A 14,969-nucleotide genomic window follows, 5' to 3' on the forward strand; every position below is an offset into this window, starting at 1 on the left:
CCACTCTTTGCAGACATTAACTACTGGCAAATGTTCCAATATTTTTCTCCATTACAGGCCTTAGTAAGCTTCTACCCTCTTTATACAGCCCCTGCTTTTGCCTAACATTGCTTGTTCCTCTCCTCTTGTCATTCTACAGTTTCTTCATTAGTGATCTCATCCATGTCCTCAGTTTCCACTGTCATGTCTTCAAACTTTCCCCTTCTATACTAACACTGATTGCTTGAACCTAAGACCAAGACAGAAGCTTGCGTATTGAAAAATTCCAACTAAATATCATGCATTTCATCTCATAACATCCAAATCTTAATTTACCAATGTCACCCCCCAAACACACTCGCTCTCACTTTTGGCTGCTGTCCTTCATCTGTCCAGCTCTGCAGACAGAACAGAACAGTGGTTTTCCTGAAGGTCCCAGAGGATCAAGGGTCACTATGATGGGGTAGAGCAAGACCCATATATAACTACCTAGGGTTTGTGTTCTCTTTCTTCAAAAACATTTTTTTTTTTAATGAAAAGCTCATATCTAAACAAATCTGAAAACCATAGATTCAGTCTTTATTGTGTGAACTGTTAAGACTTCCATACTTTTTGCACCTTCTCACTTTATGTAAATAAATAAATATAACCAAAATATATAAACATTTACAAGTTACTTACAACTTGACAAGGCATTGTGCCTGGTTATTTTCCAGATGTTCTCCTTAAGAATTTTTAACAAATACATGGAGTAGATATTACGGGTTCTGTTTTTAAAAAATTAACTTATTTTTAATAAGTTTTCAAAAAATATTTTAGTTGTCAGTAGACACAATACCTTTATTTTATTTATTTATTTTTATGTGGTGCTGAGGGTCGAACCTGGTGCCTCACACGGGCAAGGCAATGCTCTACCACTGAGCTACAACTCCAGCCCTGGGTTCTGTTTTATGGATAAATAGATCCTATATGGGACAACCATTTTTTCTTTCTTTTGCATTTGTTGCCATGAATGTGTTGTGTAATTTTTACATCAGGTTAAACACATCTATTTCCTCAAATAATTACCATTTCCTTATAGTAAAAACTCTCGAAATCCTTTCTTCTAGCTTTCTGAAATGTGCAGTACCTTATTGCTATCTGTGAAACAGCACAGTAGAACTTCTTGTTCAGTGAGTAATATTTCTTATTCCTCATTCCTTCAACCCACAACACTATTATTTAAACAAATAACTTTTTCTAAAGTTTTATTAAAAAAAGAAAGTGGTTTTCCCTACCTTAAAAAAAATTCTGGCTTGTTATTATGCTTTGCATTGTGTGTTCAGCCCAGTTTTTTACTCTTTACTAAACAATAATCGTATAATAATATCCTTGTACACTATTACACAAAATCCCTATATACATTATGAACTTGATCTCAAATTCAGCAAGTGCTCTAGGAGCTATTATTATGCCCATGTAATGAAGGGCTCAGAAAGAGTAACTGGTTTGCCGGTAAAAATAAAAGTCAGTAAATATAAATGGCCTAAATCCTCCTGACACCAAATTCATCTCCTGTTCTACCATACATCTCCTAGGCTCTCTGACACATTTTGAGCTCTTTTTCTGATAATGCTGACGTCCTGCATGGAACGGTTCACTTTCTTAGCCAAGGTTTCCTATGATAAATGACATACTTGTGAGATGTCTAGGGTTAGTTATAAAATGTATTTTTCTCTATGAAAGGATAACTAATTTATATGGAAATTGAGATTAACTTTGGCTTCACCTCCATTTGACTAAAGTAGCTTGGGTTTTTGACACTGTCTTAAATGGCTTATAGGGCAAACAAATCAAGATATCATCTATTTATGACCTCTTATAAAAAATAAAAAATAACATGGAAGAATAAGCAAACAAAAATGATGACCCATTTTATAAGTCAGATTAAAAATGGTACGAATGGGTCCTAAAGGCAACAGGTATTCAGTCAACTAGTTGAATTAATGAATGATTTTGCTTCGTCAGCTCAGTTTTATCTGTAATTATTGTGCCCATGTTATCCAGAGACATCTCTGATAGTGAAAGGGAGATTTAATTATATCATAAAACAGATGCAAACTGGGATTGTCCCAAATAGGACAACTACAAACTACTTACACACATTTTTTCTCAAAGAAGTTAAATCAGATTTATCTTGAAAAAATTCAAGATATAGAAAAAGGTCAATAAACTTTTTTAAATATTTATTTTTTTAGTTGTAGTTATACACAATACCTTTACTTTATTTATTTATTTTTATGCGGTGCTGAGGATTGAACCCAGGGCCTCACACGTGCTAGGCAAGTGCTCTACCACTGAGCCACAACCCCAGCCCAAGATCAATAAACTTTTAAAAGAGAAAAAGACTAATGAGGATGCTAATATAGATATAGACAATATAATTTCTAAACAAAATTTTCTTCCCATATTTTTGCTTTTATCAACTTTAACTGAATGTTTATTGAAAGAAAAGAGATACTTCTTATAATTATAAAATAATTTCTCATGCTTACTTCCTAAGAAACAACAAACTCAATAAAAACAACTTTGATTACTTAAACAAAATGATGAATGCCATCTTTTAATGGCATGGAGCCAAAATCTGGGGACAACATGAGCTTTTAAGGGTTAAAATAAAAGAACAGCACTTTGGAATAATGCTGAGAATTGGGGCAAGCAGAAGAGCATTTACAGTGGATTACTAAGCTTCCCAATTCACCAAAGAGGTAAAGTCCAGCAATATAAGACTCCTTTGTAGCTAACTAAAAATACATTGTCAGTGGATTTGTCCAGTTTTATGTATAAGCAATACTTCTTTCACCTGAACTAATACTAGTAGTCATATAAGCCCCTTATTGCCATGTGCTGCATTTTTTTTGCTAATCTTCAAGGATTTAGCTTCTTTGCCACATACCTCAGGGCACCAACTGATAAAGCTCTAACTCTCCATTTTTCCAGGACACCAGCAGTGCGGCCTTGCAAAAAATGAAAATCGCTCAAGAGATTTAAAGGGGAAATTTATTTTTAAAATCCTGACTTGAAGCAAAGAGGTGGATTTTTAAAAAGCTTATCTATAAAGAATCAGTTTAAATTTAAATTCTATCTTGGAACTCTTTCATGCATTCCAGCTTTAAAGTTTATCTTTTGACAGGGACTTTCTACAAAGGTAATGGGCAGCTTTGTCAATATAATCTGTCCAAGTTTATTTTTTTAATGTTAAACTCCTTTCATTAAAAAAAAAAAAAACACCATATATGTGTACTAGCTGTGGTAGCAGTAAGTTCAGCAAGCACGAGTTCAGATTCCCATCTATGCTAATAAGTTAGGAAAAATCCATAGATACTTCTCACAAAAAGCCAAGTTTAATCACCTAACATTTGGACACTACTAACTGGTAACCTTTTTGTTGTCTTTCTTAGCAATTAGAGTCTTTACATACTTCTGAAACAGAGTCTAACTAAACACTGATAAGCTATCTAAAATATTAAGAAGACAGAAGAAGATGCATGATTGTGGCTCAGCATAATGAGTGGCACCCAATGCTGACACTCAAACAACCTGTGCCTGCTTCAGCAAGGGCTCCGAGGGCGACTTTTGGTAACTTCTATAATTAAACATGCTTATTTAAACATTAAGTTACTGGTTTTGTCTTGGAATAGGTAGTTATAAGAAATAAAAAGGGAGAATTTCCCCCATTTACTGTACTATTTTATTTACTGAAAACCCCTTTATTTCACAAGTTATAACAGCTTATGAAAAAAACACCGGAAATGAAACTATTTTACTTTAAATACAAGATGAAAATCTTTTGTTAAAGGGAAAAAAAATTAAGACTATTTATCATTCTCTAAAGAATAAACTGTTTAATAAAAACTTATTTAGGGGCAAACCCTAAAGGATTTGTGGATAGATTAAAGAAACATTAAAACTTTAAATTGTTCTGATTACTAAAGTCCTGTCTTTATAATGTGGCAGTTGAACAGGAACTCGCTAAGGTTTCCTCGAGGACTAGAATTTTATAGTTATGATGTCACTCTGCTCCAGAGTGCTGACCCTTCTTACCCATCCCTGTCCCACTAGCTTCCCCTTACTCAGACATACCAGAGCAGACAGAGGGAGGGGCCTGAGAAGACAGGTACCCAGGCTTCGGGCAGACAGACCTGGCCAACCACAGCTATTCCACCCAGTGCTGCAGCAATCATCCAACCTTTCTACGCAGTTTTTCCAATTGTAAGACAGGAAGAGCAATGCCAAACTCCCAGAGGTGTTTAGAGGATTAAATAATGGAGTTCTGCCCAGGTCCGGCACTCAAATGTACTCAATAAGTGACAGTTGTTAAAATTATCTGCTATCCAGGTTAGTTCATTCAATAGCTAATGTTAACTCAAATGAAACAATTCATCAGTCAGTAGGATAAAGTTTAGGGAATCCTTTATAAAGTCTATGGACTTTCCATTACATACAACTTTCACTTACTTATCCATGGATTTGTTATCAACACTAAGAAAATTCTGAATTGTTAGTCATCTATTCATCTTAAATGACACAAACTAGTCTTCACTTAGTGCTTTCTATGAGAAAGAAGGAGAGGCATTTTATGCCAACATAGTCTTAGAGAAGGCATGACACTATTCTATTTAAACAGAGGTAAACTACATAATGATGCTGTCTCTTCTTGGTATTGAATGAGGGGCAGAGACAGAGTGAAGGAAGCAGAGGTCCAAGAGGTTAAGAGAGGCTCATGAGAAGCTAGGAAACACCTTGCAGGGCTGGAATCTCAATCAAGGTTAGTGTGACTGCCAAAGCTCATGTTCGGTGCTAGTTGTGGGCCAGCACTGGGCATATTTATTTACAGATGGTGATGTCATCTTTTAGGGCAACACTCTACTGGGCCATCAGGATCATATTTAAAGAAGAATATATTCAAGTGTAAAAACACATTCCTCAGTTTGACAGATGGATTTTGGCTTATCTTGTATTTAAGATTATAGGTGGAGCTGGGGGTGGAGCTCAGTGGTAAAGCCCCTGGCTAGCACGTGACAGGCACTGGGTTCGATCCCCAGCAGTGTGCTCGCACCTGCCTGCATGCGCGCGCGAGCGCGCACACACACATACGTACACGTAGATACAACTTTCCAATTCTACTAACATAAATAGCAAGGAGTTTTCTTACAATGATCCTTCCTCCGAAAAACACTTAAAATACCAAGAGTAAATTTTAATTAAAGTAATCTTATAATCCTATACATTTAAATAATCAAGCATTACATATACTGACAGATACAGAAACCAAAATTTCAATAAACATTTTAAACGGCTCTGAAATATACTGTTAGGTTGACCACTTCTTTCTGCTAATGCTATTATGCTATATGGCTGGTCAACATAATTGCTCTTAATGGGTTTTTCTTACAAAGTTAGTATGGTTCCATTTTAAATAAGTGACACACCAGACTCCTAACCTTGACTAACTAATGCCTATTATTGTTCATAAAGGGGAACTAAAAGTTTGCATATATTATTTCACTCACCCCATTTTTAACTTAATGTAGGAAAACACAGTGGTTAGGAACATCAATTCACCTTGCTAATTCAGGCTCCTGTCACTCACTAAGTGTGTTATCTTGGACAAGCTTATTCATCTTTCTAAAACTCAGTTTTTCATCTTTAAGTGATAATCACTACAGTGCCTACCTCAGAGGGTTTGGTAAGGACTTACGATTACACAAAGTTCTCACTATGGTGTTCGGAATATGTAATTAAACATTAACTATTACTATTTTGCTATTTTTAGTGTTATCATTATTTCTATACTAAATATGAAATATGTAAGGATTAAAGAAGCTAAAACACTTTATTCGGGATCTTATCCTGGGTATGCTGAATTCCAAAGACCAAAGCTACTTCCACTCACTAAGCAATTCTTGTTTAATTAATGATGTCTTAGTTGGCCACTGGTATTGATAAATGTGGACAAGGCTGGTAAAATCTGTGTAAGTAGGCAACAAAAATGGGAGATTTTAAAATTTATCCTTGTTGCCTTAATTCTGTGGACATGTAAGAAAATTCATAGATCATATGTAACTCCATTTCAGGTTTACTTTCAATTACTCATTTTACTTAAGTGGGGTTGAAGAAAGAAAAGTTTTAAAGTTTATATTAATATCTCAATTTCTACTTATTGTCAAGGCATTTCCATGAGTTGCAGTGGCCTTTATCCTTTCATATCTATTTAAAGAACTAAAATTTAAATGAATGCTAACAAAGCAGAAATGATTTGTTCAAAGCATAACAATAGTTGACCACTTGTACTATCAGGTTGGCTAGTATGGTCCAATGAGGTAGCAAACCTAGAGGCTTCTACAGTCTTTTTTTTTTTTTTTTTTGCGGTGCTGGGGATTGAACCAAGGACCTTGTGCATGCGAGGAAAACACTCCACTGACTGAGCTACATACCCAGCCCCTCCCCTTTTTTCTCTACAGTCTTATAAATAGATTAAAAATGGAATAACACCACCACCATCACCTCTGTTTATTGAGATGGCATTTACTTAGGTGCAGCTATAGTACTCTGCATATCCTACATCTCATTTAAATCTAATATAAGGAACATGCCTAATTTCACAAGGGTTGGGATTTGAATTCAGGTCTGACTCTAAAAGCAATTTTTGTTATTTTTAAATTTCTTATAAAATAGCTGACTTTGACAAGTGTTTCTTTTGTCATATCTCTGATCCATAATCCATCAAAACTGGCATAAGAACGTGTGTCTTTCTGTCAGATGAAATCTGTGACAAGTAACTGAGCCTGCCAGAGGTGGTCTGGGGGCTGTTCTTTCTTCAAGTCAGGTAGATGCTGTGGAAAGGTATGGACTGCTGTTACAAACCTAACCTGATGAGCTTCTCTCAAATTCATAATGATTACTGACACAATGACACTGAATTTCCAAAGTCAAGATGGTGATGAAAGCAAAGAGTACCATGAATGATTGAGGGCTCAGCTGCCAAGTTACTAGTACATGATGGAAAAATGACTAATTGCTGTCCGACAATATCTCTAAGAATAAACATTTCAAAATATGAAATATATCTATGGCATAAGTGACTTGGCTTGTTTGCTACTCTCATGATCTCAAGCTTGGACAATATTACTCTCTGAGGGTCAGTTTCTCATTCAAGGCTGATAATAATACCTGCTGGATCTATTTCACTGGTGTGTTAGAGGGAGAAAATAAAGTATGTGGAAGTGCTTTCAAACCTGTCAAGTTGTACATAAGAATAAATAATATAATGATAAATAATTTTAAAAATGTAAATAAAGAATTGAATTTTTGTATATACTTAAATTGCCAATATTCAGTTATTTAAAAAAATTTTTTTAGTTATAGATGGACACAATGTCTTTATTTATTTATTTTTATGTGGTGCTAAGGACTGAACCCAGTGCCTCACATGTGCTAGGCAAGAGCTCTACCACTGAGCCACAACCCCAGCCCCAATATTTGGTTATTGATATCAGCATTTCCATTCTATGTCTTTCTATTTTAGAATGGCCAAGGGGGACAAAGAAAGAATAAAGTTAGGCAGAAAGATGTGAGAGCTGCCATTACCATTTTCACTCAAATTAAGTTTTCTAGATAAGTCTGAAGTTAAAAATACTGCAAAGTTATTGGTAATAGATCTGCTATAGGTCAAATTTATATTTATTATGTTGAAAAAAATTACTCACTATTATTTTGAAGTCAAGTTCAAACAGAGAAGATCACTTTTATAGGTTAGGGAAAGGATCTCTGAGGGGTTGTATGGATGGCACTCTGAATAGAAAGTTGCTATTTTAGAAACTTTAAACAAAATTTTGAAATCAACCAGTCAACAAGTATAATAATCCCAAGAGCCATGGAGAAAGAACAAAGTCATATGGGCAGAGGCCATGTCCTGTGCCAACAGGATGGAGGTCCTGGCTCCTACAAAATAGCAGGATCTTTCAGTTTCTCTGGATGAACTCTGTTTACTGACAAGGTAAACATCTCTGCTATGTGGAATTACTTTCTGCTCACAAGTCAGACTGCCAGACCAGCCTAGAGGCTCAGGCTAAGAGCCTCAGAACGAGTTCTAATCTTGTTAATGTAGAAAATGGAAGGAATAAGAGATGCTACTCAAAATACTGTAGACAGTCAGAACCCTGAATAAATGCCAGAATGGCTCTCCAGAAAGAAACCCAAGTCAGAAGTCCTTCCCTGGGCCTTGCTATCCTCTTAAAGCAGGGATATGATTTTGTATGTGCTTAGAAAAATGGGTTCTGTTTTTCCCAAGTATCTAATAGTGCAAAATATTATGCAGTATACTTGATAATTAACACAAATATCATTCACTCTTTAAAATTACAGATTTCTAAAAAAAAAAAACAAAAAAAACCCCAAAAAAACCTGCCAGAGATTAGCACAGTTAATACAGAGTTTAAGCTAAGAACTTTTAACATCTTCAAGTGTACATGGGTTGGGCTTGATTACAAGCTTATGGCTTCCAGAATTAAAATTAAACTTTCAACCTTATTACAAATGGATTTCCAGTTAAGTTATGGGTGATTTACATCCAGAACACAGATAGAATTGCTGGCTTTGTTTACCTGTGTTTTTCACTAGGACTTTGTTCAGATAGTGCCGAAAATGATAAACTGCTTACTTTTTCATGCTTGTGTTTCTCCTTGTCTTTCTCTCTCTTCTCTCTCTCTCTTTTCTCTTTCTCCCTTTCCTTCTCTTTCTTCTCCTTCTCCTTCTCTTTCTTTTTCTTCTTCTCCTTTTTGTCTTTTTTCCTTTCTTTCTCTTTAGGTTTCTCTTTCTCCTCAAACAGTTTTTCGGGGAGCATTGGTGACAAGGCAGGCAGCATGGAGGGAACCCGCACTGCTGCACTAGGGCTGAACAAGGGCAGAGCCATTTCTTTGGGGGGCAATACCAGTGGTGCGGGTGGGGCCTTCATCTTCTCTTCTCTACCTTTATCTTTAAGTTTTTCCTTTTCTCTCTTATCTTTATCTTTCTTGCCTTTTTCTCTATCTTTCTTCTTATCTTTATGCTTCTCTTTCTCCTTCCTCACAATTCCATCTTTCAATCTCACTTTCGGATCAATGTCTTCGAATTCTTTTATTTTAAACTTATAGGGATCTGATTCTTCATCTTTCAGAAACTCCTTCCATGGGTACTTCGTTTCCTTGCCAACTTCCCTTTCTTTCTCCTTCTCTTTAATTTTATCTTTCTCTTTACTTTTTTCTTTGCTTCTGTCTTTTTCCCTCTCCTTATCCCTCTGCTTTTCTTTCTTTTTTAATTTAGTCTTCAGTTCTTTTTTCAACTTCTTCTTTACCTCCACTGATGAAGGCAGCTTGGTTTTCTCCTCATACACAGTGTGGAGAGGTTCAGGAGTGGGAGGAGAAATGGAGGGAGAAGAGATATAAGGGAAGCTGGGAGGTATACTGGCAGGGGTTCCTAGTTTCGCCTTCCGCACCACCTCGTCGATGGAGGCATCCATCGTCCATGAGTTATCAGAACTTGAAGTTCCCCCTGAAAGAGGAAGAGGAGTGGATCCTGACTTGGTGAAATTGTTCGAAGAAGTGGAAGCTTTTGGAGTGATACACTCCGAACCTGAAATTCTCTTAGGGCTGGTAAAAATATCTCCTTCAGATTCTGATCCAGAAGAAAATTCAAAAGGATCTGGCTCCCGTTCAGCACAGGCTCGAGCAATCACAGCATCAATAGAGTCATCGATCGTTTTGTCCGTCACCACAGCCTTTCTCGGCTGAGTCTCATTGTTCAGTTTCCCAGCATCGGGGGGAGTTTGTGTTTGTTTTATCTGGATGGTGTCTTTACTAATTTTTTCACTTACTGTGGCTGAAGGAGTCCTATTTGGTGTTTCAGGTCTGATAGGTGGTTGGGGAATATGAGACATAATCTTGGGGCTTTTGGGGCTTTTGGGGCTTTTAGAACGTCCAGGTGATTTCTTTTCTTTGGAGACAGTTTTTGGGGACCGAATAGGACTTCCAACCATTGCTGGTGACTGGGTAGTTTTAGGTGACTTAGTTTTCTGTCCTGGAGAACTGGTTTTGGTCTTTGTCTTGGGTGGAAATGACTTGGTTTCTAATGGCTTTGCAGTCGGCATTTGTGATTTTGCCACTGGAGCCAACATGGGTGGCTCTGGTGATGGAGGTGCGAGGTCTGTATTGTCCTGTACATGGACTGGAGAGAGCATTGGAGGGATCTTTTGTGTATTTATTGAGCTGAGTGGTTCTCGAGCTTCCAATAATACTACATCTAGTGTGTCCCCTTTAGTGTTTAACAGCCGCGGTCGTTTCATGGCAGGTATTTCTTCAGCTTCAGGACTGTCCAATGGTCTTTTACCCAAGAAATTTTCATCATTAATAATTTCCTCCTCCTCCAATTCATCATCTTCTTCCAAGGGAACTTGCATGGCTTCTGCTGATGTGCCCCCATCAGTGGGTACCTGCTCTTCTTCTTCCTCTGATAAAAAAAGAAAAAAGAAGTATTATTGGAATGTAACAAAAGCTAATAAAAACAATGCTTCAAAGACAATTTCTAGGAAAGAAATGAAACTGTTTGGAGAGTAAGGCTGAAAGTTCCCAAGGCTCTTCCCTACCTGTGTGCCATCCTTTTTAAGAGCAATAGTCAGTGATGGCAGATGTATAAACTAATTGTTGTGCTCTCAGGTTACCTGGCTCTAATTTCAGGATCTAGACTTTGCTAAGTATTTCCAGTTTTTCTTCTGCTGCTTCCTTAAGGAGCTCTTTTCCTAACCTGAGTAAATACTGTCTATCAATTTCCATGTTCTTCCCATGCCCCACCCCACACATATACACACACCCCTCTAGAAATCAAGAGATGGGTTATTATATGACTACCATCCTCAGAAGCAACAGAAAGGCATGCTTTTTAAAAAACTTCTGGAATAAATTTCAATTTTCTGAATATAATTATTTTCCTACTTATAACTTATTTTTTTTGATGTCAGCTGTTTGAGAGGCAGTATGTATAATACAATATATTTTGTTCAGACTTTGGAAAGATGATGTTTCAGCTAGAGTTCTGGCACTACAGAGCAACCAGCCTTGGGCAATCTGTCAACCTCAAGGAGGCTGCTTCCTGACCTTTCAAAAGGGGCCAATGCTACTTGCTCTACCTACTTGACAGGGTTGCAACATCAGATTATTTCTTTCTTTAAATATTAACTTAGCATAAAATAGACTGAAAGAGCTCAGGGAGAATTCATAACTTAAAAGAGCTCATAATTTAGTGGGAAAATAATGCTAATGTGTATAGCACACAGAAAGTGATAAGTACCATAGACAAAGTGCTATAAAATTCAGAGGAAAACAGATCACAGCAATGTTAAGTGTGGGGAAAACTTAGTAATTATACAATCTTTGGAATATCTGGAATTGGGAGTGGCAAAGTCCAGGATGAAGGATCAGATGACAGAGATAGAAGTAGAAAAAAGTAAGCATATAAGAACTAGGGAATAATTTCATTTGTTTGGAAAGTAGGGTGCAAAATGAGAAGCAATGGAAATAAAATTTAGTAAAATTGTATCCAGATCACAGAACTTTTGAATTCCAGAAAAAGGAATATGACCTTTATTCTACTGGTAATCTGGACAGGGAGGCCAACTGGAACCAACAATGGACAAAAATGGAGACAAACAGAGAAGATGACTGGGATATGTATTAGAAAACTTACACTGGCAGAAATATGGGTGAATGGGATGGGAGATTAAATAGATACTAAAGGAAAGGGGACAAGTTATAGGGTTACTGAAATGATATAGGTAAAAGGCAACAAAAGTCTAAACTAGAATAGTGGTAACAAATAGGAAGCACAGAGGTAAATGATGTTCTGAAAACAGAATGGATAGAACCTGACAGCAATGAAGTACAAAAGTTGAGAAAGGGTTCAAATACAATTTCAACACTTTGAGGCCTAGAGAGTGATAAATGTAGTCATTAATAGAAACAGGAAATACGGAAAAAGAGGACAGTGATTATTACTTCGATGCCTAGACACAGAGTTTGATAAACATTTAGTCAGCAATGTCTTGTAGGCAGCTAAAAACATAATCCCAAAGTTCAGAAAATAGGTCAGGTGTGTGAGAGAAGGCTCTTTCTTGAGATGATTGAAATCATAATAATAGATGTATGAGCAAGGGTGAAATAAGAGGCAGCAGGTTCAAATATTTTTAAGAATAACTACATATAAAGATAAGGGGAAGAAGAATTAAAGAAATACAGAGGATCAGATGTCAAGGAGACCAGTGGAGCAAGAATATTAAAAAGGAAGCCTAGAGAATCAAGTCAGGACTCATGAGGCCAATGAGAATGAAGGAGAGGTGGGGGTAGGGGTGTGCTCTCATAATTCCAGCTACCCAAGAGGCAGAGGAAGGAGGATTGTGAATTCAAGACTGGCCTGAGCAACACAGTGAGATCTCATCTCCCAAAGTTAGACAGATAGATAGATATAGGTAGGTAGATAGATAGATTAGAGAAACAGAACAGAGAAAAGGATGAAGAATAACAGCACCAAAAGTCAGGCTATAAAAGCATTAAGGGGAGATCACAGGACATGGATGAGGCGACGGATGGGAAGCATTCTGCAAACTGTAAAGAACAAGGCGACTTTAGCATATACTTGCTGCTGTTACTTGATAATGACACCATCATCCATCCAGTACCTGGAACAGAAACACAGGAGTCATAGCAGATTACTTCCTTCCCTATGTCCCCTTCCAATCTGTACCGTGAATACAAGTTTTCTATTCTATTTCCTTTAATATGTTTTGCCGCCATTACTGTCTGCTTAGTCCCAAGCCCTAAAGCCTCTTCTCTGCAACTGTGACAAGTCTCTATCTGGTCTCGGCCTCAGTGGCACCTTCCTCAGAACCATCTTTTACACATGACTTTCTGTGTGTGCACATCTGAGGTGTGGCTCCCCATCTTATCTTTTCACTGGTCCCATCAGAAGTAGTTTGCAAAAGGCATCCCTTGGAGTCTGAGGATTTTCTGGAATTCGTTCTGAGACTACTACTCAGTAGAGATGAGTTCTCCTATTCTCTACTAAATGGGGGAGTTACCTCCAAAGGTATGGTTTACATGCTGAGCTTCCACAAAAGCTTTGTTGTTAGACTAAAACATGTTAGAAAAATTATCACTCTAAAATATAAAAATCCAATTTCTTTGGCATGTCTAAGAAAGGTGCTCCATGATCCAGTATGGTAAGTAGCTTCATTCACAGTGGGCGGAAGTGCTCCACCCATTCCAGACACACTTCTGTGCAGTTCCCCAGATATACAGGGCTCTGCTACACTTCAGTGCCTCTGCTCATGAAACTCCCTTTGCCTGAAATATCTTTGCCCTCCTGACACACTAGTGGCTATTTTTTCTAAGACTCCCACCAAATGTCCCCCCTTCTGTAATGCTTTTCCTTAGAAACTGGAAATGGCCACTCACCCTCTTTGCTGCATGTATAACTGTATTACAGTTATGTATGTAACAAAGAATGCCTAAGGGATTTATTATTTGGCCCTTTACAGAGAAGATTTGCTGATCCGTGTCCTAGAACTACAATATTCAGATCATGTGAATATTTCATTCCCTCCTCACTCTTATGAGAATGAATTTGCTCAACTGGTAAACATGAAAAATCAGAAAGAAGAAACTTTAGGATATTATCAAAGTGAATGAAATTTTTTAGAATACTTATTAATATTATATTTCTAAATTTCAAAGAATTTCCTTTTACTCTATAGTGATTCATAAATCCCAAAGATGCCAAGGCAGAAAGATAAAGGTTTGGCAGCAATAATGTATTAAAACGAACTCTGACCACATAGGTGGTGCAGGCCTGAAATCCAAAGCAACATGAGAAGATGAGAGGCAGGAAGGTTCCAAGTTCAAGGCCAGCCTGAGCAACTGAGCTAGATCTTTAAGCAATGTAGCAAGACCCTGTCTCAAAATATAAAAAGGGATGGGGATGTAGATCAGTGGTTAACTGACCCTGGTTTGATCCACAGTATAAGAAAAGAAAAAGAAAAAGAAAAGAAGGAAAGAAAGAAGAGAAAGAGACAGAAAGACACATTGATTGGAAAAAACGGGGGAAAGGTGCACTTTGTTCTAATTCTGGAGGCTAATTTCAATCTGTCTTACTTTTGAGTATGAGTCCTCTAGAGAGCTCCTTAGCAAGATACTGGGAAATGCTCTAACTTAAACAGTCTCTAGAAAGGGGTTACCCAAGGACTATTATACTAGCAAGATAATTTCGAGTCCTCCAGATGCAACAACTGGTTTTTAATCAGAACAGCTTGAAAAATTGTATTCTGAACATAGTATGCTTGAAATTGTATTATTTTATTAGTGCAATTTTATCAGATTGGAATTGGCAAGATGGCTGCCAGATAGATATTTGAACTGAAGAAAATATGTCTGGTTTGGCTAGGAAGAAAATTAATAGCTTCATATAAATAACTTAGAAAATTCACTGGTTTGTTTTTAATTTAGAGTTAAAATAACTCATAAAAATAATAAAAAACTAATATTGGTTGTTAAATGAGAGAAAAAAATTGGCATAAAACTTGTTTCAAAGTAGGACTACACAAAAACTAGCCAGGATTATATTCTGGTGTTGCTAATTTATTTCTATAAATTTCAAGTCCCTGTTGCCAACATATTAATCTAGAGGTTTTATGTGATTTAAAGGATAGATATTAATTACAATACTACATTATCACAAATGTTGATTTTAAGAATACCTAAAAATAAAAAGGTTTGAAAAATTTTTTTTTAAAGAATCAAGGTTATTAGTTTAATTTATAATTTCCTATTCACTTTTTAAAATCTTATAAGAAAACTTTAATTGTAGTATCAAAATCAATCAAAATGGGCAAAGAACTTTGCTGGAAAAGAAAGCCTTATAATTTTAAT

General features: G+C 36.6%; 1 protein-coding gene across 2 annotated transcripts in view; it reads right to left on the minus strand.

Annotated features, from left to right (window-relative positions):
- Positions 1–14,969, minus strand: part of TAF3 (TATA-box binding protein associated factor 3) — a 174,865-nt gene that overhangs the window by 43,759 nt on the left and 116,137 nt on the right. For both annotated transcript variants that reach the window (XM_081300484.1, XM_081300485.1), the window contains one exon: positions 8,681–10,503. In XM_081300484.1, coding sequence (XP_081156610.1) covers positions 8,681–10,503 — 1,823 coding nt within the window. The remainder of the gene's footprint in view (positions 1–8,680; positions 10,504–14,969) is intronic.

The sequence above is a fragment of the Spermophilus citellus genome, assembly GCF_964194105.1.
Source record: "Spermophilus citellus genome assembly, chromosome: 6".
NCBI lineage: Eukaryota > Metazoa > Chordata > Mammalia > Rodentia > Sciuridae > Spermophilus > Spermophilus citellus.